The 27,712-nt window shown below is 40.6% G+C and overlaps 1 protein-coding gene across 1 annotated transcript in view; it reads right to left on the bottom strand.

Moving 5' to 3' along the window:
- DNAH12 (dynein axonemal heavy chain 12) overlaps positions 1 to 27,712 on the bottom strand; it is a 273,128-nt gene that overhangs the window by 233,459 nt on the left and 11,957 nt on the right. The window contains exons 6-8 of the mRNA XM_060203068.1: positions 18,182 to 18,254; positions 17,472 to 17,630; positions 16,954 to 17,149 (exon numbers count right to left, since the gene is read on the bottom strand). Coding sequence (XP_060059051.1) covers positions 16,954 to 17,149; positions 17,472 to 17,630; positions 18,182 to 18,254 — 428 coding nt within the window. The remainder of the gene's footprint in view (positions 1 to 16,953; positions 17,150 to 17,471; positions 17,631 to 18,181; positions 18,255 to 27,712) is intronic.

Raw genomic sequence — 27,712 nt, 5'->3', positions numbered from 1 at the left:
TCATATGGAAGGTCCATGTCTAGCCTTCTGAGAGTTTTCCAGACTGCTCTCCACAGAGGCTGGACCGATTTACATTCCCACCAGCAATGTAAAAGGCTTCCTCTGTCCCCACAACCTCTCCATCATTTGTTGCTGCTGTCCTTTTGGATGTATGCCATTCTTACAGGAGTGAGGTGGTATCTTAGTGTTGTCTTAATTTGAATTTCTCTGACAATCAGTGACCTAGAGCAGTTTTTCATATGTTTGTTAGCCTTTTGGATCTCCTCTGAGGTGAATGTTTTGTTCATATCCTCTGCCCATTTTTGAATGGGTTCATTTGCTTTTTTGGTGCTAAGTTTGCTGAGCTCTTTATATATTTTGGTGATTAGTTTCTTGTCTGATGTATGGCATGTGAAGATCACAACCTAACCAACACAACGATTGCCACCTCAACATGCTTCACTTCAGACTGTGTCCAGAGACTTCACGTGTGGAATGACAACCCTTCAACTTCATTACTCGGGTGAGAGCTTTCCTTTCATAGTATACTCTAATTTCATCTCAGGTGGTTCACTTTCTAACAAAGTCCCAAAACCTAGATATACACCAGTTTCTGTGAGAGAGAACCTATGTTCACACGTATCCGTAAACTACTGCAAAATATATGCCTGAAAGCAGAAGTGCACTAGAGTTTGCAGTGAGTACCCCCCTAACACTTCCTCTCCTCTATTCCAAGCTTTGGGTCCATGATTGCTCAACAATTTGTTTGGCTTCGTATGTTAACTCTCTTTTCAGTTACCAGGTTCCAGATGTCATCAGGATGTTGGCCAGGCTTCCCCAGACTGAAGACCCCACCAATGTGTCCTGGAGCTCCGCTTCCCCAGAGACCCACCCTACTAGGGAAAGAGAGAGGCAGACTGGGAGTATGGACCGACCAGTCAACGCCCATGTTCAGCGGGGAAGCAATTACAGAAGCCAGACCTTCTACCTTCTGCAACCCACAATGACCCTGGGTCAATGCTCCCAGAGGGATAGAGAATGGGAAAGCTATCAGGGGAGGGGGTGGGAAATGGAGATTGGGTGGTGGGAATTGTGTGGAATTGTACCCCTCCTACCCTATGGTTTTGTTAATTAATCCTTTCTTAAATAAAAAAATAAAATATAAAAAAGTAAATAAGTAAATAAATAAATAAATAAAAATAAAAATTGTATTAGTAATTTAATATTGATTTATAAAACTGCAAGAGAATAGGGGTTCAACTCTGCACCATTCCCACCACCAGAGTTCTTAATCCCCATTCTCTCCATTGGAAGCTATAGCAGTTCTCCTAAGGTTGCAGATATAGGTTAACTATTCTTTCTTTCTCTCTTTCTTTCTTCCTTTATTTCTTTCTTCCTTTTGTTCTTTCTTTCTTTTTTGCCTCCAGGGTTACTGCTGGGGCTTGGTGGCTACACTGTGAATCCACTGCTTCTGGAAGCTATTTTTTCCCTTTTGTTGCCCTTGTTGTTTATCATTGTTATTATTGTTGTTGTTGTTGTTATTGCTGTCATTGTCAGATAGGACAAAGAGAAATCGAGAGAAGAGGGAAAGACAGAGAGGGGGAGAAAAAGATAGTAACCTGCAGACCTGTTTCACCGCTTGTGAAGCGACCCCCTGCAGGTGGGAAACCGGGGGCTCAAACCGGGATCCTTACTCTGGCCTTGCACTTCACAGCATGTGTGCTTATCCCACTACGCTACTGCCCAGCTCCGGTTAACTATTATTTCTACAACTACCTGTCTACATTTATAATATATTTTCCCTTTTTATTAGTGATTTAATAATGACCAACAAGATTGTGGGATAAGAGGGGTTCAATTCCATACAATTCTAAAGGCAGGATTTTTAAACCAAATAAAAAAATAGTCAGAAACAGTGTTGGTGTTTTAAAAAGCCACAGCTTGGGGCCAGGTGGTGATGCATTTGGCTGAGTGCACATGTTACAATGTGCAAGGATCCAGGTTCAAACTCCCAGCTTCACCAGTGGTGAAGCAGGGCTGCAAGTGTCTCTCTCTTCCTCTCTCCCTTTCTATCTCCCCTTCCCTCTGAATTTCTCTGTCTCTATCCAATATATAAAATAATTTAAAAATTTTAAGCCACAGCTCAAAACGAGGTCAAATAAATTATCTAAACTATGTAAATTTGCTAATATTTTTAACACTGCATGTATTTCCAATACCATAAAAGTAAATGTCTAGCAGCCTATGAGCTTCCACAGTGATTTAAGTGTTGGACTCCCAAGCATGAGGTCCCAAATTCAGCCCCTGGCATCCTTGTGCCAGAGTGATGTTCAGGTGTTTTCTCTCCTTAAAAATGATTAAGAGGTATAAGACATAATAATTATATAAAGAGTCTCTCATGCCTGAGGCTCCAAAGTCCCAGGATCAATCTCCCACACCACCATAAGCCAGAGCTGATCAGTGTGCTGGTAAAATAAATAAATAGATGATGGATGAAAAATGATCAAAAAGGGACTGAGTGCTGGCACACCTGGTTGAGCACACATGTTACAGTGCTCATGGACCCAGGCTCAATCCCCCAGTCCCCACCTGCAGGGGGAAAGCTTCACAATTGGTGAAGCAGTGCTGCAAGTGTCTGTCTCTCTCACTCTCTATCACTCCCTTCCATCTTGATTTCTGGCTGTCTCTGTCCAATAAATAAATAAAGACAATGCAAAAAAAAATTTTTTAATGGTTAAGTAGAATTTTAAAAACGAATGTCTACATTAATGAAGGATGAATATGGAATGATCTCCCTCATAGGCAGAATCTGACAGACAAGATCAGAAAAGAAAACATTAAGCAGAACTTGGAATGAAGTTGGTGTATTGCACTAAAGTAAAAAAGACTCTGCGGTGGGTGGCGGGAATGGTTTAGGTCCTGGAACATGATGGCAGAGGACCTAGTGGGGGTTATACTGTTATATGGAAAACTGGGAAATGTAATGTATATATAAACTACTGTATATACTATCAATTGCAAAATATTAATCTGGGAGACAGGGCTATAGAGCAGCAGCAGCTGTGTTTCTCTCCTCTCCTCTCCTGGGTCAACTAGGAATACCAAAGGAGATCACCTGGACCACAACAAGGCAGAACTAGAACGACTTCAGGAACCCACCAAATCACCGGTGAGAGCGAACACGTGTGGCTCGTGGACAGAGAGGAGCCTAAGGAGACATAGAATGGCTGGTAACAGTCTAGCAATTTACCAGTTGAGACACACCTCCAGTCTGTTTTACCAACAAAAAGACTGCTGAAGGGAGGAGAGAACTCCCCTAAGACTCACCAAATGCACTGTGAGTCTCCACTACTACTGCCCTCAGAATCTGGAGCAGCATGGGGGAGGCCCTATGCTGACAACTGGGAAAAGAGAACTGACAAGGAAGGTCAGGAGAAGAACTACACCTTGGTGCCCTAGCAGTGAAACCGTACAATGCGAGCCTTTTCACATTGTTCTACTGGTGAGAACATGGTGAATAATTGCCTCATAAACTACAGACTATAAACAGGAGTTGTTTAGAAACTCACAGGGCCCAGCAGTGCTGCCTGGCTTCGCAGAGAAGCTGAACTGAGCCTGGAGCTTTGGATTCTTGGGGTGGGAGGGTCTCTTTGCATAACCACTGTGCTATCTCTCGCCCACCCTGCTTTATTTCTTGGTCAGAAGTCAGTGATTAAGCTAAGAAGCCTACTTATAGTTTAAAAGCCTTCAGGCTCCAATATCCTACAGGGAAGAAAAAGAACAAAAGAGGCTTTAACAGCCACTGTGCTCCATCTCAGGGATTGAAATAATATTGAAACAACTATTAATTTCCACAACTGTGAACTCTTTAAGTACCTAACTTAGACATAAGTCAATCAAGGGAAGAGTGATCAGTAATTTGAAAAGTACTAAGAGAGGAACCTCATAAATACTATATATACAATGGTTAAACGGGGAGTCGGGCTGTAGCACAGCGGATTAAGCGCAGGTGGCGCAAAGCACAAGGACCGGCATAAGGATCCCGGTTCGAACCCCGGCTCCCCACCTGCAGGGGAGTCACTTCACAGGTGGTGAAGCAGGTCTGCAGGTGTCTATCTTTCTCTCCTCCTCTCTGTCTTCCCCTCCTCTCTTCATTTCTCTCTGTCCTATCCAACAACGACGACAACAACAATAATAACTACAACAATAAAACAACAAGGGCAACAAAAGGGAATAAATAAAATAAATATTAAAAAAAAGAAATGAAGAATTAATAATAATAATAATAAAGAATGGTTAAACCAACAAGAAGAAATATTGAAGAAATGAACCAGGACAAGAGTCCAGATAAAATCCCCCCAAAGGTAGAAGCACGAAATAACAAGGTCAACATCCAAACACTACTTAAGGAAATAGTCACAGAAGTGAGTAAAGACTTTGAAAAAATTGTCATCAGAAATGCAGAAACAACAAATAAGACTCTGGAAGAAAACACTAATGATCTCAAGAGAGCTGAAAGCTGAAATGGCTGAGCTAAGAACACAACTAGCTGAACAAGCTAAAACAGTATCAGAACAGGGTAACAAAATAGATGAACTACAGAAAACAGTACAGGAGAGAGAATAGAATAAATGAGGCTGAAGAAAGAATTAGCAAGATCAAGGATAAATTAGAGACAACTAAAAAATAAGTAAGAGATCACAAAAAGAAATTAAGAGATACTGAAAACAACAACAGAGACATATTGAATAACTTCAAACCATGTGCACTTAACCTGCAGTGCTACTGCCTGACTGCCTGGAATGACTTCAAAAGAAATAATATACGCATTATTGGCTTACCAGAGAAAGAAAGTGAGGGAGGGGAAGAAAGCATTCTTCAGGACATAATAGCTGAGAACTTTTCTAGTCTAGACAACATAAAAGACATAAATATTCAAGAAGCCCAGAGGGTCCCAAACAGAATTAACCCAGACTTAAAGACACCAAGAAACATCAGATTTAGAATGGAAAGGAATAAGAATAAAGAAAGGATCCTGAAAGCAGCAAGGGAAAAACAAAGAGTCACCTACAGAGGAAAACCCGTAAGATTAGCAGCAGACTTCTCCACACAAACACTACAGGCCAAAAGAGAATGGCAAGATATCTATCAAGTATTCAATGAGAAAGGATTCCAACCAAGATAATTGTATCCTGCTAGACTGTCATTTAGACTAGATGGAAGCATAGAAACCTTAGACGAGCAACAGTTGAAAGAGTTAACTATTGGGAGTCAGGTGGTAGCACAGCGAGTTAAGTGCATATGGTGAAAAGTGCAAGGACTAGCATAAGGATTCCGGTTCGAGCCCCTGGCTCCCCACCTGCAGTGGAGTCGCTTCATAGGCGCTGAAGCAGGTCTGCAGGTGTCTATCTTTCACTCCTCCTTTCTGTCTTCCCCTCCTCTCTCCATTTCTCTCTATCCAACAGTAATGACATCAATAAATACAACAATAAAAAAGAGGGCAACAAAAAAGAGAATAAATTTTAAAAAAATAATTATTAAAAAGAAAGAGTTAACTATCACCAAGCCTGCCCTAAAAGAAGTTCTGAAAGGTCTCCTATAAACAGTCAGACCACCATAAATAGGCCATATATCAGAACACTCTAAAAATCTACAATACTGGTGTTAAAATATCTTCAATCTTTGATATTAATAAATGTCAATGGCCTGAATTCATCTATTAAAAGGCACAGAGTAGGAAGATGAATCAGAAAACATAACCCAACAATATGCTGTCTATAGAAAACTTACCTAACTCAACAAGACAAGCACAAACTCAAAGTGAAAGGATGGAAAATGATCATACAAGCCAATGGCCCACAAAAAAAGATCAGTAACAGCTATTTTTCATATCTGACATGATAGACTTTAACATAAACAAAATTTAAAAGATAGGGATGGACACTAAATGATCAGAGGATCCGTCAATCAAGAGGATTTAACAATTTACATCTATGCACCCAATGAGAAGCTATCTAAATACATCAAACATCTACTGAAAGAGCTACAGCAATATTATTAACAGCAACACAGTCATAGTAGGGGACTTCAACACTCAACTCTCTCAACTTGACAGATAACCCAGACAGAAAATCAATAAAGAAATGAGGGAGCTAAGTGAGGAGATAGATAAACTAGAACTATTGGATATTTTCAGAATCATTCACCCCAAGAAACTGGAATACACATTCTACTCAAGTCTACATAGGCCAAAAAGACAGCATCAGCAAATTCAAGAGCATTGAAATCATCCCAAGCATCTTCTCAGACCACAGTGGAATTAAACTAACACTTAACAATCAAAAAAAGATTAATAATAGTTCTGGGAATCAGGCAGTAGCACAGCGGCTTAAGTGCAGGTAGCACAAAGTGCAAGGATCGGCGTAAGGATCCCGGTTCGAGCCCCTGGCTCCCCACCTGCAGGGGGGTCACTTCACAAGCGGTGAAGCAGGTCTTTCTCTCCCCCTCTCTGTCTTCCACTCCTCTCTCCATTTCTCTCTGTCCTATCTAACAATGACTATATCGATAACAACTACAACAACAATAAAAAATAACAAAGGCAACAAAAGAGAAAATAAATAAATATAAAAATATTTTTTTAAAAAACTTACATGTAAAGATTAGTAATAGTCCCAAAATGTAGAAGCTCAGCAGTATACTACTTAACAACTATTGGGTCAAAGAGGAAATAAATGAAGAAATGAAAATGTTTGGAGAGTTCAATGAACATGAAGACACAAGCTATCAAAATATTTGGGACACAGCTAAGGCAGTACTGAGAGGGAAGTTCATAGCCATACAAACACAAATTAGGAAACAAGAAAAAGCACAAATAAACAGCCTGATTGCACATCTTAAAGACCTAGAAGAAGAAGAACAAAGGAACCCTAAAGCAACCAGAAGGACAGAAATCACTAAACTTAGGGCAGAAATAAATAACATTGAGAATAAGAAAACAATACAAAAGATCAACGAAAGTAAATGTTGGTTCCTCGAAAGAGTGAACAAAATCAACAAACCTTTAGCCAGACTCACAAAACTACAGACCAATATCTCTGATGAACATAGATGCTAAAATATTGAACAAAATTCTAGCCAACCGGATATAGCAGTATAATAAAAAGATTGTTCATCATAACCAAGTGGGGTTTATACCAGGCATGCAAGGTTGGTTTAATATATGTAAATCAATCAACGTAATCTACTACATAAACAAAAGCAAGAACAAAAACCACATGGTCATATCAATAGATGCAGAGAAAGCCTTTGACAAAATACAGCATCCCTTTATGATCAAAACACTACAAAAAATGGGAATAGATGGAAAATTCCTGAAGATAGAGTCTATATATAGCAAACCTACAGCCAACATTATACTTAATGGTGAAAAACTGGAAGCATTTCCGCTCAGATCAGGTACTAGACAGGGCTGCCCACGATCACCATTACTATTCAATATAGTGTTGGAAGTTCTTGCCATAGCAATCAGACATGAGCAAGGAATTAAATTAAATTAAATTAAATTAAATTAAATCTGTAGATTGGAAGAGAAGAAGTCAAACTCTCCTTATTTGCAGATGACATGATAGTATACATAGAAAAACCTAAGGAATCCAGCAAGAAGCTTTTGTAAATCATCAGGCAATACAGTAAGGTGTCACGCTACAAAATTAACATTCAAAAGTCAGTGACATTTCTCTATACTAACACTAAGGTAGAAGAAGTTGAAATCCAGAAATCAATTCCTTTTACTATAGCAACAAAAAAAAAATAAAACATCTAGGAATAAACCTAACCAAAGAAGTGAAAGACTTGTATACTGAAAATTATGAGTCACTACTACTCAAGGAAATTGAAAAAGACACAAAGAAGTGGAAAGATATTCCATGCTCATGGGTTCGAAGATTTAGCATCATCAAAATGAATATACTACCCAGAGCCATCTACAAACTTAATGTTATCTCCATCAAGATCCCAAGCACATTTTTTAGGAGAATAGAACAAATGCTACAAATGTTTATCTGGAACCAGAAAAGACCTAGAATTGCCAAAACAATCTTGAGAACTAGAGGCATCATACTCCCAGATCTCAAACTGTATTATAGGGCCACTGTCATCAAAGCTGCTTGGTACTGGAACATGAATAGACACACTGACCAGTGGAATAGAACTGTGAGCCCAGAAATAAGCCCCCACACCTATGGACATCTAATTTTTGACAAAGGTGCCCAGACTATTCAATGGGGAAAGCAGAGTCTCTTCAACAAATGGTGTTGGAAAAAATGGGTTGAAACTTACAAAAGAATGAAACTGAACCACTATTTTTCACCAAATACAAAAGTAAATTCCAAGTGGATCAAGGACTTGGATGTTAGACCACAAACTATCAGATACTTAGAGGAAAATATTGGCAGAACTCTTTTCCACATAAATTTTAAAGACATCTTCAATGAAACAAATCCAATTACAAAGAAAACTAAGGCAAGCATAAACCTATGGGACTACATCAAATTAAAAAGCTTCTTCACAGCAAAAGAAACCACTACCCAAACCAAGAGACCCCTCACAGAATGGGAGATCTTTACATGCCATACACCAGACAAGAGTTTAATAACCAACATATATAAAGAGCTTAACAACTCAACAACAAGAAAACAAATAACCCTATCCAAAAATGAGGGAGGATATGAACACAATATTTATCACAGAAGAGATCCAAAAGGCCGAGAAACACATGAAAAAATGATCCAAGTCTTTGACTGTCAGAGAAATGCAAATAAAGACAACAATGAGCTATCACTTCACCCTGTGACAATGTCATACATCAGATAAGGTAGCAGCAGCAAATGCTGGAGAGGTTTTGGGTCAAAGGAACCCTCCTGCACTGCTGGTAGGAATATAAATTGGTCCAACCCCTGTGGAAAACAGTCTGGAGAATTCTCAGAAGGCTAGAAATGGGCCTACCCTATGACCCTGCAATTCCTCTCTTGGGGATATATCCTAAGGAGCCTAACACAACCATCCAAAAAGATCTATGTACACATATGTTCTTGGCACCACAATTTGTAACAGCCAAAACCTGGAAGCAACCCAGGTGTTCAACAACAGGTGAATGGCTGAGCAAGTTGTGGTATATATACACAATGGAATACTACTCAGCTATTAAAAAAAGGTAGCTTCACCGTATTCAGCCAAACTTGGATGGACCTCGAAAAATTCATGTTAAATGAAATAAGTCAGAAACAGAAGGATAATATGGGATGATCTCACTCTCAGGCAGAAATTGAAAAACAAGATCATAAGAGAAAACACAAGTAGAACCTGAACTGGAATTGGTGTATTGCACCAAAGTAAAAGACTCTGGGAAAGAAAAAAAAGTAAAAAATTAATCCCCCAATAAAAAAATAAATTAAAAAACTAAAACAAAATCTATGCCTCCAGGAAGTATAAAATTTTAATGGATTTAAATAACAAATCCAAATACTCATGGTAGGAGATTCTAGCATTAATTATTGCTGAGTTTGTCAGCTTACTTAAAGAAACTCCTTAGAAGCCACTTTCTGAAGCAACCAAATGAGTCACTATATTAGATAGAACTATATGTAAATAGCACTAAATGACATAAATCATGGTGAGGTCTTGTACAATACAGAAAATCCTAATAATGGGATTTTCAAAGTCCACCAAATTTCCAAATAACTTAGTTATAACAATAACTATCTAATGCCTTCTTAACCCTAAGAAAGTAGGAACCCTCCCCATCCTCTATAAAACCCATATTTCTCCCAATCCTGGAACCTTTGGGGTGTGGCTCACTTTCCTGCATGCTTCTCTTGACCCATACCAACTGATACTGCATCTGCTGATCTCAACCTAATCAATGCAACCAGTACCAACCCAACATGTTTCACTTTGGGCTGTGTCCACAGACAACAGGCCTGTGATGGCAACTCTTCAGCTCCAGTACTCTGGTGAGACCATTCCTAGCTCACAGGACTTCTTAATTCCATTTTATGTAGTGCATTTCCTAACTAAGCCCCAACACATAGATATAAACCAGGGCCTAAGAGACAGAGCACATGTGTATATGTATCCTTAAGTTAGAGGAAAATATATACCTTAAGGCAAAAGTACACAGTAGTTTGCAGTGACCCAGTAAGTGTATCAAGCAAGAAGAAAGACCTAAAAAAGACAATATAAAGTACTTAATTAAGTAGTTTCAACTTAGACCTAGATACTTTCCTCAACTTCTTCCTATTTCACTTCCCTCAATCACTCCAAGGCTAACCTTGTCAGACAAAGTAAGGACTACAAAAGATGGATAAGGGCAAGACACCACCATACTTTAATGATGGCTCTTTGGCTTACTACCTGACCACCTCATCTCCCAGGGCCCTAGTCAGGGAATCCCTGGATTCCCACACAGACATGATGGGCCTAGACCTCTAACAGATCCCTCTCTCCACTGTCACTGGTCACCTCCATCAGGAACAACATAATGGACCCCTATGTGGGCCCTCATCGGACCTTGCTTCAATTTAGATCAACAATGGTAGGCAGAGACTGCCCCATTCTTAGAAGGGAGGTTGGACTAAAATCCTCTACCACTCGAGGAAGATGGGTTTGGCAATGGGTGCAGCCTAGAACGTTCCTTGCTATGACCACAGAATTCAATTTTCCCAGATTTGGGAGCTACTCTCTTCCCTGATACAGCTTTCTAGTCCTATTTCCAACCCTGACACCATCTCCCCCAGACAATTCCAAAAATAGCAGCACAGCCTGGCACAGCCAGAGATGCTGGCTGAAAGAGAAGAAAAACTTATCTACAACGCCATCTGCTGGAAGCTGAACGAATAGCCTACTACTACCAACCTGGTGAATTGTTAGAATCAAAATTAATAAAGCAATACCTAAATAATAAAGGTATTCACTTAATACACCAAGCGGAGGATCAAGTCATCAAGAACCATGAAAAATCTACAGGGGTCAGGGTGACGGCAGGCAGTGCTGCACATCTGAACGCACATGTCACCATGTGCAAGACCCCTATGTTTGAACCCCGGTTTCTCTTCCTCTCTCCCTTCCTCTCTCCTTTCAATTTCTCTCTGTCCTACCTAATAGAAAAGAAAATAAGAAAATCACAGGGGGACAGGGTGGTGGCGCACCTGGTTGAGCACAGATGTTACAGTGCACAAGGACCCCAGTTCCAGCCCCCTGGTCCCCACCTGTAGAAAGAAAGCTTTGCAAGTGGTCAAGTGGTGAAGCAGGGCTGCAGGTGTCTCTCTTTCTCTCTCCCTCTCTATCTCCCCTACCCTCTCAATTTCTGACTCTCTATCCAATAAATAAAGATAATTTTAAAAAATTTTTTTAAAAAACATGTCTAAAAAAAAGAAAAGAAAAGAAAATCACAGTGGGGATTCGGGCAGTAGCACAGAGTTAAGCACATGTGGTGCAAAGCACAAGGATCAGAGTAAGAATCCTGGTTTGAGCCCCCGGCTCCCCACCTGTGGGAGGGGGTGCTTCTCAAGCAGTGAAGCAGGTTGGCAAGTGTCTATATTTCTTTCCACCTCTCTGTCTCCCTTCCTCTCTCTATTTCTCTCTGTTCTGTTGTCTCAACAACAACATCAATGGCAATAATAACAATAAGAAAACAAAGGCAACAACAAGGGCAATATAATGGAAAAAAGTAGCCTCCAGGAGAAGGGGATTTGTAGTGCAGGCATCAAGCCCCAGATATAACCCTGGAGGCAAAGATAGATAGATAAATAAATAATAGAAATACCTTATGACTCAACAATACTTTTCTTAGGCATATATCCAAAGAACATAAACACACTAATTCAAAAGTATTCACCCCTAAGCTCATAGCTGCACTATTCACAAAATAGGGGATCAACATAAATACTAAACATCAAGGGAAGCAAGAGGAAAAAACAAGCAAATTAGATTAAACTAAAAAATCTTCCATGTAGCAAAGAAAAGCAACATCACAACAAAAAGATGGCCTACTCAATGGGAGAAAGTATTTGCAAATCACTCATCTGACAAGAAGTTAACATCCAAAATATACAGAGCTCATAAAACTGAACAACTACAAAAAGCCTATTTTAAAATGGGCAAAGGATGTTCAATCCCCAGCACCACCATAAGCCAGAGCTGAGTAGTGCTCTCTGGTAAAAAGGAGAGTTGGGGGGCAGTCAGTGAGAGGAAGAGAAAAGACAAGAAAAGACAGGACAAGAAAAATGTGCTGAGGGCTGGAGATATAGCATAATTGTATGCAAGTGACTTTCATAGCTGAGGCTTTGATCACCCAGGTTCAATTCCCAGCAGTACCATAAGCCAAGAGCTGAGGAATGCTCTGGTAAATCAATCAACAAATATTTTAATGGGCTGGGGGGAAAAAACCACAGCTGTTAGCCCACTGAACTTGAATACTTGAGGTTCCTAGTTCAATCCCTGGTGCCACATATGCCAGAAGTCCGTCTCTCTCCTCTCTCTCTCTCTCTCTCTATCTCTATCTCTTCTTTCTCTCTCAATTTTCCTATATGTAATAAATAAAGTAAATATTTAAAAATAAAATGGGCAGAGACCAGAAAATGCACAAATTCCTGACTACCCCGTGCAGACTGGCCACAGAGGCAAGCGCCTCCTGAAAACACTCACCCTCTGGGTGCCGGGCAGTGCTGCAACCCAGTTAAGCACACATATCACTATGCACAAGGACTTAGGTTCAAGCCCCCACTCCCCACCTGAAGGGGGATGCTTCGTGAGTGGTGAAGGAGGTGTCTAGCTTTCTCTCTCCCTCTCTACCTCCATTCCCCTCTCAATTTCTCTGCTCTGTCAAGTAAAAATAGGAAAAAAAATTACTTTTATCAGCATTGAGCCCTAGCAATAACCCTGGTGGCAATAATAAAAATAAAAATTATAGGGCCTGGGTGGTAGTGCAGCGGGTTAAGCGCACATGGCACAAAGCACAAAGTGCAAGGCCCAGTGTAAGGATCCTGGTTTGAGGCCCCAGGCCCCACCTGCAGGGGTGTCACTTCATGGGTGGTGAAGCAGGTCTGCAGGTGTCTCTTTATCTCCCCCTTTCTGTCTTCCCCTCCTCTCTCGACTTCTCTCTGTCCTATCCAACAACAGTAACAGCTACAGCAACACAACAAGGGCAACAAAATGGGGAAAATAGCCTCTAGGAGCAGTGGATATGCAGTGCTGGCACCAAGCCCCTGGAGGAATATATATATATATATATATATATATATATGAATTTGAAAAAAAAAAACCACTCACCTGTCAAGAAAGGAGTCTCAGGGCCTCATGACCAATGAGTCATCCTTCTAAACCCACCCATGTCAAGGCAGGCCTGACCCTGCAGACTACAGTCAGCTTTTCAATCACTGTCCAGTTCTGTCCCAAGACAGACATCAAATAGAAATAAAAGTTTTGTCCAAAAAGAAAGGTAAGGAATCTGAATAGACACATCTCCAAAAAGTCACCTCAATAGTGTACCCATGTTCAAGATATACTGGAAGAAGCTTTAGTGCTGTGGTGTCTTTCCCTCTATCTCTGTCTCTCTAACTGAAAAAGTCAATGAAGTCCCAGAGATGACAAAATTAAGTTAAAAAGAAAAGACTGATGAAAATAGGCTCATGAAAAAAATGTTCAACATTACTCATTATTAGGGAAATATAAATAAAAAATCACAATGATATATCACCTTATGCCTGTGAGTATGGCTATTATTGCAGGCTGGAAGGTAGCCCATCCATTAGAGCATACACTTTACCACGCATTAGGACCAGGGTTTGAGCTCCCATTTATCACATGGGAGCACCTGAGGGGCAGAGGTAAACTTCATGAACAGTGCTATGGTATTTACCTTCTTTTTTTTTTTTTTTTGATTTTTTATTATCTTTATTTTATTGCATAGAGACAGCCAGAAATCAAGAGGGAAGGGGGTGATAGAGAGGGAGAGACAGAGAGACACCTGCACTACAGCTTCACCACTTGCAAAGCTTTCCCCCTGCAGGTAGGGACTGGGGGCTCGAACCTGGGTCCTTGTGCATTGTAACATGTGCACTCAACCAGGTGCGCTACCACCTGGCCCCTGGTATATATCTTCTTTGTCTCTCTCTCCCTCTCTGTCTCTCACCCTTTATCTTCAAAACAAAACAAATACTCACCAAGAGTGGTGAAATGGTGTAGACACAAAGCCCCAGAAATAACCTTGGCTGAAGTGGGGGGGAAATGACTATTATCTAAAAATTAAGAAATGGGTGTCAGGTGGTAGTGCAGTGGGTTAAGCGCACATGGCGCAAAGCTCAAGAACCAGAGTAAGAATCCTGGTTTGACTCCTGCACTGCTGGTGGGAATAAAAATTGGTCCAACCTCTGTGGAGAACAGTCAGGAGAACTCTCAGAAAGCTATAAATGGACCTACCCTATGATCCTGCAATTCCTCTCCTGGGGATATAACCTGAGGAACCCAACACACCCATCCAAAAAGATCTATGTACACATATGTACATAGATCTTGAATACTACTCAGCTATAAAAATGGTGACTTCACCGTTTGCAGCTGATCTTGGATGGACCTTGAAAAATTCATGTTAAAGGGGCCAGGTGGTGGTGCACCTAGTTGAGCACACGTTACAGTGTGTGAGGTCCCAGGTTCGAGCCCCTCGTCCCCACCTTCAGGGGAAAGCTTCATAAGTGGTGAAGCAGAGCTACAGGTGTCTCTCTGTCTTTCTCCCTCTTTATCTCCCCCTTCCCTCTTGATTTCTGGCTGTCTCTATCCAATAAATAAATAAAAATAAAGATAATTTTAAAATATTTTTAAAAAAGAAAAATTCATGTTCAGTGAAATAAGTCAGAAATAGAAGGATGAATATGGGATGACCTCACTCTCAGGCAGAAATTGAAAAACAAGATCAGAAGAGAAAACACAAGTAGAACCTGAACTGGAATTGGCATATTGCACCAAAGTAAAAGACCCTAGGGTGGTTGGGTGGAGAGAATACATATCCAAGAAGGATGGCAGAGGACCTAGTGGGGGTTGTATTGTTATATGGAACACTGGGAAATATTATGCATGTACAAATTATTTACTGTCGAATATAAAACATTAATTCCCCAATAAAGAAATTTTAAAAAAATTTTAAAAAGAAAGCATTCATTGTAAAAAAAAAAAAAAAAAAAAGAATCCCGGTTCAAGACCCTAGCTCCCACCCTGCAGGGGGGTCACTTCACAAGCAGTGAAGCAGGTCTGCAGGTGTCTATCTTTCTCTCCCCTGCTCTGTCTTTCCCTCCTCTCTCCATTTCTCTCTGTCCTATCCAACAACAACAACATCAATAATAACAATAATAACTACAACAATGGCAACAAAAAGGGAGTAAATAAATTAAATAAGGAAACCTGCATAACTACTGGTAGGAATATAAAATTCCATCATGATGGTCCAGGAGATAGTGTAGTGGATAAATCACTAGACTCTCAACCACAAGGTCCTGAGTTCAATCCCCGGCAGCACATGTACCTAAGTGATGTCTTGGTCTTTCTTCTCTCCTTTCTCATAAATAAATAAATAAAATGTTTATAAATAAATAAATAAAATTCTATCATATAAAGACAACATGGAAATTCCTCAAAAATTAAGGATAGAGGCTAAGCAGTAGCACACTAGGTTAAGCCCACATGTTACCATGTACATGAACTAGGGTTCAAGCCCCCACTACACACCTGTGGGGCGGGATAGGGAGGGCAGCTTCACAAGTGGTGAAGCAAGTCTTCAATAGTCTTTCTCTCTCCCCCTCTGTCTCACCCACCCCTCTCAGTGTTTCTCTGTGCTATCTAATAAAAAAATAAAGGAGAAAATGGCTACTGGGAGCACTAGATTCACAGTGCCAGCATCAAACCCTAGTAATAGTCCTGATGGCAAAATTAATTAATTAATTAAAGAAAGATTAAAAATTAATTAAGGATAGAAATGTCATCTGATGCAACTATTTTACTTATGGGTACTTATCCAGTGTTTTGGTCTCTCTCCAAAATATAAATAAAGGGACCTGGTGGTGGTGCACCTGGTTAAGTGCACACATTACAGTGTGCAAAGGCCTGGGTTAAAGCCCCCAGTCCTCACCTGCAGAGGGAAAGCTTTGAGAGTGGTGAAGCAGTGCTGCAGGTGTTTGTCTTTTTCCCTATCACCTCCTTCTCTCTTGATTTCTGGCTGTCTCTTTACAATAAATGAAGATAATAAATTTAAAAACTTTACTGTTGACTATAAACCATTAATCCCCTAATAAAGAAGTTAAATATAGATAGATGATAGATAGATAGATAGATGATAGATAGATTAGATAGATAGATAGATAGATAGATAGATAGATAGATAGATAGAGATTAGTCTGTGAGGTAGCTCAGTGTCACACATGCACAAGGCTCTGGGTTCATTACCAATACTGTCGGGCAGCCCCCCTGCTCCATCCTCCATTGCTGACACTATGGCCTATTTATATAATCATTGTTTTGCCTGATATATCTTCTTTCTTCCTCGAGAAGCACCCTGCCTGCAGGGTATTACTTAATTCCACCGGTTAAAACTTTTGCAACAGTTGCTACGGAAGCTTTCTACCTTCCTGCACTTTCCTTTTCTCCACCTCCTTCCCTAGCCATTTCCTTTTCCGACTTGCCACTTCCAGTTCTAAATATATAAAAGCATTGTCTCTGATCAATAAAGACACATTGCGTTCCCACTCCACCACGAGTTCCTTGTCTCTCTCCCGAGTCCCTGAGTAAGCAGCAGCCCAGGTTGGCTCTGGTCGAGTTCTCTCCAACCCAGAGAGCACATGCCCGGGAAGAAACACCCTCATGCTAGCCCGGCACAATACCATATAAAAATTACTTTAAAATACATATGTAAATGAAGTAGCTAATATTTACCTGATTTGACATAAGTATAGAAACACAGTTATAAAATGAATCCACTTGTTCAGGTTTAATGCCTTCTAGTGCCTCCTTCTTGGTAAAGAGATTTATGACCTTTGGATACCATGTGTTCATTATCTTCTCTTCTGACTTTCTAGCTTGTATTGATAAATCGTTTTTCAGTGATTCACAGTCAATTGGACCTTTATCTCTATTTATGAGAAAAAAATTAAATTATTTAAAGCAAATGATAGACATTGATCTTGATATAAATGATACATTCTAAAAAATCATTAATTCTAATCAAATGTTCTGAAGATCTATCAATCAGTTTTAAAATACTGATGTACTAAAGCAAAGGACTGTGGGAAGGAAAGGAAAAGTGGGGGAGAGGGAGAAAACTTTGGGGGCCTGATACATAATGAAATTGTATGCATGTAATGAACCCACTGTAAAGCATTAACCTCTTCATTTTTTTAAAATAGAGACTTAATCAGATGTTTAAGTGTTAATTCATAAATACAAGGCGTTACCGAATTCCTGTCAAATCCATCAAAATTGTATTAGCAAATGTCGTATAACCAAGGTCCAGTAACATTTTCATAGTTGGATGAACAATGTGCAAATGCTCTGATATTTGACTTCTTGTTTGCAAATAGGTTGAATGCCAAGGATTAGAATAATCCAGGCCTCTGGAAAAAACAAAACATCATATTAAACAGGATTTAAATAATACACTCTAAATCTTAGGAGACAGTGTTTAAGGCTAGAATTGGTATTAAAGTTAGAATACTGGCAACTGAGAAGGAAATCTAATCAATAATAGAAACTTTAGGAGATACATATGTAATCAAAGCACATCAGAAAATAAATTAATAAAATCATATCAGTATCTTCAAAGTACATTATCTTCATATAGAACAGAGATAGCAGGCTATGAGACAGGCATGAATGCCCTGCTACCTTCCACAGTGCTCTGGCTCAATTACCCTGGGACAATTAACAGAGAAATTTATCTGGCATATGGCCAACTTGACCTATAAATTCATATAGATTTCCCCAGTTATGTAGGCATCAATTGGGCAAGCAGAAAATCAACTGTAGAGAGAAAAAGAGTAGTACTATTTTTTTGGCTGTGTTAAAAATACTTTTGAACCTCACCATTATAGTCTTGAATGTAACACCAATTCATTTCCAACCTGTTATCAAAATCTAGATAAAATACTACTTTAAATTTACTCACAGAGGTGATTCAGGTAAAGGACCACCATCGTCTTCAAGCCATTTAACTGGTGGTTTCACGAGAACACTCTTGACTAAAACACATATATATGTTAATACTTCTTGAAAACCCTTGCAAGATACACTCACATCAAAATTTATAAATTTGTGTGGTTAATTATGCATTAAAATTATGTGTGGAAAATCCTTTTTTGAATAAGAATTCTCGAACTATGTTGATTTTACATTGGAGGTAAATTCAGACAGAGTTAGGTTTTAATAAGTTCTCAGCTTTGGGACTAGGTGACAACTCACCCAGTCAAGTGCAAGGCACAGAAACCTGAGATCAAGCTCCAGCACCACATAGGAATAGTAAGAACACTACTGGGAGAGCTTCGTGAATCATGGGGTGATTCTGTGCTATCTCTCCCTTTTCTCTTATATATTGATCTCCATTTTTTCTTTCTAAAAAATAAAGAACAGTGGTGTTGGGTGGTGACTCACCCAGTAAAGTGCACGTTATAAGAGGGCCCAGGTTCCAGCCCTAGGCCACCACATAGGAGCTCATGGAAAGCAGGAGTTTCACAAGTGGTGGAACAGAGCTGTGATGTCTTTCCTTCTCTGTCTCTCTCTATCCCTCCCTATTTTTCACTCCCTATGTAAAAATATAATTAAAACATAAAGATAAAGAGCAGAGAGCAGGGGAGATAGCATAATGGTTATGCAAAGAAACTCATTTTGAGGCCCCAAAGTCTCACATTCAATCTCCCACACCACCGTAAGCCAAAGCTGAGCAGTGTTCTGGTAAAATAATAATAATAATGAGGAGGAGGGGGAGAGGAAGAGGTGAAGAAAATTGCATTGGTACCACACATTTACAAGCCTCAGGCCCTGAGTATCTTCCCCAGAACTACATTTATTTTATAAGCTTTCATTTTTTTGTTTGCATTATATAAGTTAAACAGCTTAACAATAAACCACAACTCTCAGACTAACTTGTTTTGCATTATATAAGTCCAAAGGTCACTGGCATGACTTAAAAATTATTCTAATAAAAATTGCAAAGGTCAAATCCCTATCAAATCTCCCTCAAGCACATTAATATTTTCTTATAGAAAATATCCAGCATCCATTTATGATAAAGACCCTCCAGAATCTGGGAACAGAAGGACAATTCCTCAACATAATAAAGACACACAGATAAACCCACAGCTAATGTCGTTCTCAATGGGGAAAAGCTGAGAGCTTTCCCCCTAAAATCAGAAAGCAGACAAGGATGTCCACTATCTCCACTGTTATTCATTATAATTATCAAAATCCTTGCCACTGCAACCAGACAAGGAAGAGATATCAAAGGCATACAGATTGGAAAAAGAAGAAATCAAACTATCACTATTTGCTGATGACATGATATATTATATCTAGAGAACCCCAAAGACTCTACCAAAAAACTACTGGAAATAATTAATGAATTCAGTAAAGTAGCAGGATACAAAATCAATTCACATGAACCTGTGGCATTTCTGTGAACAAGCAAAAAGTCAGAGGAAAGGGAAATAAAAGACTCAATACTATTTACAATTGAGACCAAAAAGATAAAATAACTTGGGGTGAATTTCACAAAGAAGATGAAGGACCTTTACCATGAAAACTATAGGACATTGCTAAAAGAAATAGAGAAGGACACACAGAAGTGAAAGGAAATTCCTTGTTCCTTGACTGAAGAATAAACACGTTAAGATGGCCATTCTACCAAAAGCAATATATAATTACAATATAATCCCTACTAAAACTCCAATGACATCTTTTAATATTTATTTATTTATTCCCTTTTGTTGTCCTTGTTTTTTTATTGTTGTAGCTATTATTGTTGATGTTATTGGTGTCTTCGTTGTTGGATAACCAAGAGAAACAGAGAGAGGAGGGTGTCGTATGCTTTACATTGGGTTGTTCTAGCTCTCCCCCGCCAAGAAAATTGGGTCAGTCCTGCTAATTTCGCGGGCCCGCTTGGCCCCGCCCCAAGAACCCCGAGAGAGTTCCAGAGTTGGAGAGTTGGAGAGTTGCAGAGTTAGAGAGTGCTTGGCGCCGTCGCGGGGCAAAGAGGCAGCAGAGTTCTGTTTGGTGATTAGTTTGGTTTAGTTTATGAATCGTTGTTCCTGAATAAAGAAATACAGCTTCCCTGCCCAGCCGTATGTCTCTGGTCGTCTCTGTTACCCACCCGTGAAGCTAGCCCGGCCAGCTGGAGCCTCCGAATTTTAACAACAAATGGCGCCCACGTGGACCTGACCTGCGCATCTCTCAGATAAGTAAAGACAATTTGGCTACCTATGTACTATGGCCTTCTCTTCTGCTTGTGAAGAGATCTCCAAAGGCCTCTGCTCTTTCTTCACGAGACAATTTTGCTGTTTCTGGAACATTTATCTCTGGACCACTCTGTGGTTTCCACTCACTCGGGCGAACTCAGAACAGCCAGCGGGAGGAGCCAGCGGGCGGGAGGCAAGGCGCAGAGCTGCTGTTTCCACCTGGTTAAACAGCCAGCCAGCCGGCTGCGCCCATTCAACCCCGCGCACCGCGCCCGCAGCCCTGCAGCCCCGCAGCCCCGCAGCCCGCAGGAGGCCGACGCCACCACACAGGAGCCCGATGCCAACACGCAGGAGCCCGATGCCACCACACAGGAGCCCGATGCCAACACGCAGGAGCCCGATGCCACCACACAGGAGCCCGATGCCAACACGCAGGAGCCTGATGCCACCACGCAGGAGCCCAATGCCAGCACACAGGCCAGCCCACAGGAGCCGGCTCTCCACCGCGTGGCACAGGGCACTAGACGTGTGATCCCTCCACGCTGCTCGGCCACTGCGAACAGGGCAGCAGACATGGCAGGGCCATGGGGCAGGGCCGCAGTAGCCTATCATGGCCGCCACCCCTGGGCACCTAGGCCCATGCCTTCTACAAGGCTGGCCTGCCCGCCCTCATGCTATGAATTCTGGAACGATCCTGGACCTCCCGGACCCCCGGGCTCCCTGCCAAAACTGGGCACATGAGATCTCCAGCTGCCGGTCCAGTCTGAAGGCAGACAAGCTGGAGTACGCAGAGATTTGTGCAGAGATCACAACCTGCAATTCCTAGAAGTGAAGCTGCCCAAGAGACCACCACTGGACAACGCACCCCCCCAACAACTAAGACAGTACATATCTAAATTCGTGTTTGAAATGACATGTCTTCATAACAAAGGTTTCTCTCCTTGTGCATTAATGACCATGTTTATGTGTATGTTTAAAGTTTGGTAAACAATAACTTTAAGGCTAAATTCTTACTAGTCAAAGTTAAATGAAAAGGTTTCCAACGTAATTCTCATAAAGATAAAATTAACTTACATTTAAAGTCTGAGGTAAAAATTAGTTAACAATCAATATATTTTAACTAAGTTGGTCTAAAGACCTGCGCACACCTAGGGTGTGCCTCCATCTTGAATGGGTATAACAAAAGGTTAAATAGACTTGTTGATATGTAAAACTCTCGATTACCTTCTCTATTAGAAAGGGTAGATCGCACAATGGCTATGCTAATTATTCTCATGCCAGAGGTTTCATTTCCTGCACACACCTAGGTTACATCTCCATCTTAAATGGGTGTAACAAAAGTTAAAAAGACATTGTTGATATGTAAAAGTCTCAAATTCCTTCTCTATTAGAAACGTTAGATTGCGCTATGGTTATGCTAATAAGTTTTGTTTCATAGTAAGTGAATTGCAGCCAGCTGCCTTTGGGACTCTAGGCCGTTCCCCACCCCCATGCAAATGCCTGTCGAGGCAAGTACGCCCCCCAGAGGCAAGAAATGTTTTTTTTAAGCTGATAAAGTTTTGCCCACAGAGACAAAACATAGCCCCCTCAGGCCTTCCCTTGGCAGCACACTGGTTCTTGTTACTTGCTTACATGTTTCTCCATGTTTGTGCCAGTTTCTTTTTTAAAAATGCCTGTATGATAGAGGTTTCTGTTCACCCCACACCCCTGATACTGTGGTCATTTAGTTAAAAAAAAAAGGGGGAATTGTTGTATGCTTTACATTGGGTTGTTCTAGCTCTCCCCCACCAAGAAAATTGGGTCAGTCCTGCTAATTTCGCGGGCCCACTTGGCCCCGCCCCAAGAACCCCGAGAGAGTTCCAGAGTTGGAGAGTTGGAGAGTTGCAGAGTTAGAGAGTGCTTGGCACCGTCGCGGGGCAAAGAGGCAGCAGAGTTCTGTTTGGTGATTAGTTTGGTTTAGTTTATGAATCGTTGTTCCTGAATAAAGAAATACAGCTTCCCTGCCCAGCCGTATGTCTCTGGTTGTCTCTGTTACCCACCCGTGAAGCTAGCCCGGCCAGCTGGAGCCTCCAAATTTTAACAACAGGAGGGGAGACAGAGAGGGGGAGAGAAAGACACCTGCAGACCTGCTTCACCACTTGTGAAGGTGGGGAGCCAGGGGCTCAAACTGGGATCCTTATGCTGGCCCTTGTGCTTTGTGCCACCTGCGCTTAACCCGCTGCACTACTGCTTGACTCCCCCAATGGCATTTTTAAAGAAAATTGAACAACTTGTCAAAAAAATGTGTGGAGTAGGGCACCAAAGTAAAAACCCTGTGGTGAGGGGGAGGGTGGACATTCAGCTTCCAGAGGCAGCGGGGGGGGAATGGGACACAGTCTTTTGGTGGTGGAAATAGTGTTTATGTACACTCCTATTAAAGTGTAGTCATATATAACACTATGTAATTAATATGAGAGGGGAAAATTTGATCATTTGTCTCGAACTTTTTAAAACACAGACTGAGTCTTTTTAATACATAGGCTGAGTCTTTGATATGCTGATTCTCTCAAAAGTCTAGACCAGGTAGAACAGAAGCAACTGGTGGCACAACTAGATACAAGATGCTGGGTATTATACAGCAAACCCTAACAAAGGGACTTTTCAAAGTTAACCCAATTACCAAATAATGTGTTGATAACAATAACTATCCATTGTCTTCTTGAACCCTAAGACAGCAGGAACCTCACATTTCCACAATAGACCCTGTATTTCCCCCAGTCCTGGAATCTTAGGGTGGGGCGCACTTTCCTACATGCTTCTCTCAATTCATATCAAGGAATTAAAGGCATACAGATTAGAAGAAGTCAAACTCTCCCTATTTGCAGATGACATGATAGTATACATAGAAAAACCTAAGGAATCCAGCAAGAAGCTTTTGTAAATCATCAGGCAATACAGTAAGGTGTCAGGCTACAAAATTAACATTCAATTCATATCAAATAATATTGCATCTTCCAATCACAACCTAATCAACGCAGTAAGTGCCACCCCCACATGCTTCACTTCAGACTGTGTCCAGAGACTTCAGGTGTGGAATGACAACCCTTCAGATTCATCACTTGGGTGAGATCTTTCCTTTCATAGTATTCTCTAATTCCATTCCAGGTGGTCCACTCTCCAATAAAGTCCCCAAACCTAGATGTAGACCAGGTCCCCTGAGATAGAGCATATGTTCACATGTGTCCATAAACCAGGGCAAAATATATACCTGAAAGCAGAAGTACACAAGAGTCTGCTGTGAGTTCCCCCCAACACTTCATCTGCACTATTCCAGCCTTAAGGTCCATGATTGTTCAACAATTTGTTTGGCTTTGTATGTTAACTCTCTTTTCAGCCACCAGGTTCTGGATGCCAGCATGATGCCAACCAGACTTCCCTGGACTGACGACCCCACCAATGTGTCCTGGAGCCCCACTTCCCCAGAGCCCCACCCTACTAGGGAAAGAGAGAGGCAGATTGGGAGCATGGATCGACCAGTCAACGCCCATGTTCAGCGGGGAAGCAATTACAGAAGCCAGACCTTCCACCTTCTGCAACCCACAATAACCCTGGGTCCATACTCCCAGAGGGATAGAGAATGGGAAAGCTATCAGGGAGGGGATGGGATGTGGAGACTGGGTGGTGGTAATTGTGTGGAGTTGTACCCCTCCTATCCTTCGTTTTGTTAATGTCTCCTTTCTTAAATAAATTTTTTAAAAAATGTGGAACCACAAAAGGCCACAAATTGCCAAAGCACTTCTTTCTCAGAAAAATCTTTATGCTCCCCAACTTCAGTTACTACAAAGCAGTAGTAATCAAAACAGTATGGTACTGGAATAAAAATGGACACTTGAATCAATGGAGCAGAATCAAAGCCCAGAAATGAGTCTACACATATACAACCAACTAATATGTGACAAAGGGGCCAAAAGCATTCAATGAGGTGGCCCAGGTGGTAGCTCAGTGGATAATGCATTGGATTCTCAAACATCAGGTCCTGAGTTCAACACATGTACCAGAGTGATGTCTGGTTCTTTCTTTCTCTCCTCCTTCCTTTCTCATGAATAAAAAAAAAAAAAAATCCTTTAAAAAAAATAAAAAGCATTCAATGAGGTAAAGAGGTTCTCTTCAACAGAATGTGCTGAAAAAATTGGGTAGTCACATTTAGAAAAGTGAAACTAGACCACCACCTAACATCATACACCAAGGTCAAATCAGAATGGGTTAAAGATCTAGCTATTAGACCAGAAACTCTAAATGTTATAGAAGAAATGTTGGTGAAACTTTGCAGGAGGGAGCCAGGCAGTAGCACAGCGGGTTAAGTGCACGTGGCACAAAGCATAAGGACCAGCTTAAGGATCCAGGTTCAAGACCCTGACTCCCCACCTGCAGGGGAATCACTTCACAGGTGGTGAAGCAGGTATGCAGGTGTCTATCTTTCTCTCGCCCTCTCTGTCTTCCCCTCCTCTCTCCATTTCTCTCTGTCCTATCTAACAAAGACGACATCAATAACTACAACAATAATAACTACAACAACAATTTAAAAAACAAAGGCAACAAAAGGGAAAATTAATTAATTAATTTTTAAAAAATTTTAAAAGAAACTTTGCAGGACCTTCACATCAAAGATATATTTGATGATTGAACCCCCTGGTCATGAGAAATGAAAACAAGAGTAAATAAATGGGATTACATGAAACTGAAGTGCTTCTACACATCTGAAGCAAATAAAACAAGGATAACCAGGCAACCAAGTAAATGGGAGAAGACTATAAATCATTAATCCGCGTGAAGCAGAGTAGCACAGTGGAAGCATGCTGGGCCCATAATCATTAATCCCCCAATAAATAAATTTTTAAAAAGAAACAAAAACAATGCAATAAAAAAGTGGGCCAGGGCCAGATGGTGGCGCACCTGGTTGAGTGCATGTATTACAGTGTGCAAGGACTCAGGTTCGAGCCCCTGGTACACACCTGCAGGGGGAAAGTTTCACAAGTGGTGAAGCAGTGCTGCAGGTGTCTCTCTGTCTCTCTCCCTCTCTATCACTCCCTTCCCTCTCAACTTCTGACTGTCTCTAGCTAATAAATAAAGATTTTAAAAAATTATGAAAAAAAGGTGGGCCAAAAAGCTAAACAGCTATCTAAAGAAGAGATACAAATGGCCCATAGACACAAAAAGAAATGTTCCACTTCACTTATCATTAGAGAAATGCAAATAAATCTACACTGAACAATCCCCATTTATATCCCACCCAACTTTTATAGGAGAGTAGAACAAAAGTTAAAAATGTTTATCTGGAACCAGAAAATACCTAGAATTACCAAAACAAATCTTGAGAAGATAGAACAGAATTAGAGGCATCACACTCCCAGTTGTCATATTGTCTTATAGGGCCATTATAACAGTTAGTACCGGAACATAAAATAGACACACTGAACAGTGGAATAGAATTGAGAGCCCAAAAATAAGCCCCAACACCTATGGACATTTAATCTTTGACAAAAGTGCCCAGACTATTAAATGAGAAAAGGACAGTCTCTTCAAGAAATGGTGTTAGAAAAATTGGGTTCAGACATGCAGAAGAATGAAACTGAACCACTGTTTCACCATTTCACCAAACACAAAATTAAATTCCAATTGGATCAAGGACTTGGATGTTAGACCAGAAACTATCAAATATTCAAAAGAAAATATTGGCAGAACTCTTTTCCATCTAAATATCATAGGCAACCTCAGTCATAAGAATCCAAATACAAAGAAGACTAAAACAAAAGTAAACCAACAGAACTACACCAAATTAAAAAGCTTCTGCACAGCAAAAGAAATCACCACCCAAACAAAGAGAACTCTCCACAGAATGGGGGTATATCTTTTTATGTCATATATCAGATAAGAGTTTAATAACCAAAATATACAAAGAGCTCACCAAACTCAGCAACAAGGAAATAAATGACCCTACCCAAAAGTGTGGAAGAGGATATTAACAGAACATTTACCAAATAATAGATCCAAAAGGCCAACAAACATATGAAAAATTGCTCCAAGTCATTGATGGTCAGAGAAATGCAAATGAAGACAACAATGAGATACCACTTCACTCCTGTGACAATGTCATACATCAGAAAAGTAGCAGCAGCAAATGTTGGAGAGGTTGTAAGGACAAAGGAACCCTCCTGCATTACTGGTAGGAATGTAAATTGGTCCAACCCCTGTGGAAAGCAGTCTGGAGAACTCTCAGAAGGCTAGAAATGGACCTACCCTATGACCCTGCAATTCCTCTCCTGGGGATATATCATAAGGAGGCAAACACACCCATTCAAAAAGATTTGTGTATACCTATGTTCATAGTAGCATAATTTATAATAGCCAAAGCCTGGAAGCAACACAGGTGTCCAACAACAGATGAGTGCTAAGTAAGTTGTAGTACATATACACAATGAGATATTACTCAGCTGTTTAAAATGGTCATTTCACTTTCTTCACCTCATCTTGGGTGGAGCTTGAAGGAATCATATTAAGTAAGATTAAGCCAAAAAGAAAAGGATGAATATGGGATGATCTCACTCATACACAGAAGTTGAAAAATAAGAACAGAAAGGAAAACACAAAGCAGAACCAGGACTGGAGTGTATTGCACCAAAGTAAAAGACTCTGGGGGGTGGGGAGAACGGTTAAGGTCCTAGAACATGATGGCAGAGGACCTACTGGGGGTTGTATTGTTATATGGAAAACCGGGAAATGTTATACATATAAAAACTACTGTATTTTATTGTTGACTGTAAATAATTAATCTCCCCAATAAAGAAAAAAAATTTTTTTAACTATACTGAGATACCATCTCACATCTTAGAAAATGGGTTATATCACCAAACTAGGAAATGGTAGGTGCCGGAGAGGGAAAAGGGAACTCTACATTGCTGGTGGGAAAGCAAACTAGTACAGCACCGTTGGAAGACTGTATGAACAGTCCTTAGACAATAAAAATGGAAGTACCTTATGATCCAGCAATACCATCCTTGGACATTTATCCAGTGGACATTAAAACACTAATTAGAAGGGACATATGCACCCGTGTTCATAGCTGCATTTCTCACAATAGCCAAAGAGTGGAAGCAACTTAAATGCCCATCAAGAGATGACTGGTTAAAGAAGTTATAAGATATATATATTCCGTGGAATATTACTCTGTGATCAGAAAAGATGATATTGTGTTCTTAGGGACAAAATGAATG

Source organism: Erinaceus europaeus, chromosome 12, assembly GCF_950295315.1.
Source record: "Erinaceus europaeus chromosome 12, mEriEur2.1, whole genome shotgun sequence".
NCBI classification, from domain to species: domain Eukaryota; kingdom Metazoa; phylum Chordata; class Mammalia; order Eulipotyphla; family Erinaceidae; genus Erinaceus; species Erinaceus europaeus.
This window is presented reverse-complemented; position numbering and strand designations above follow the sequence as displayed.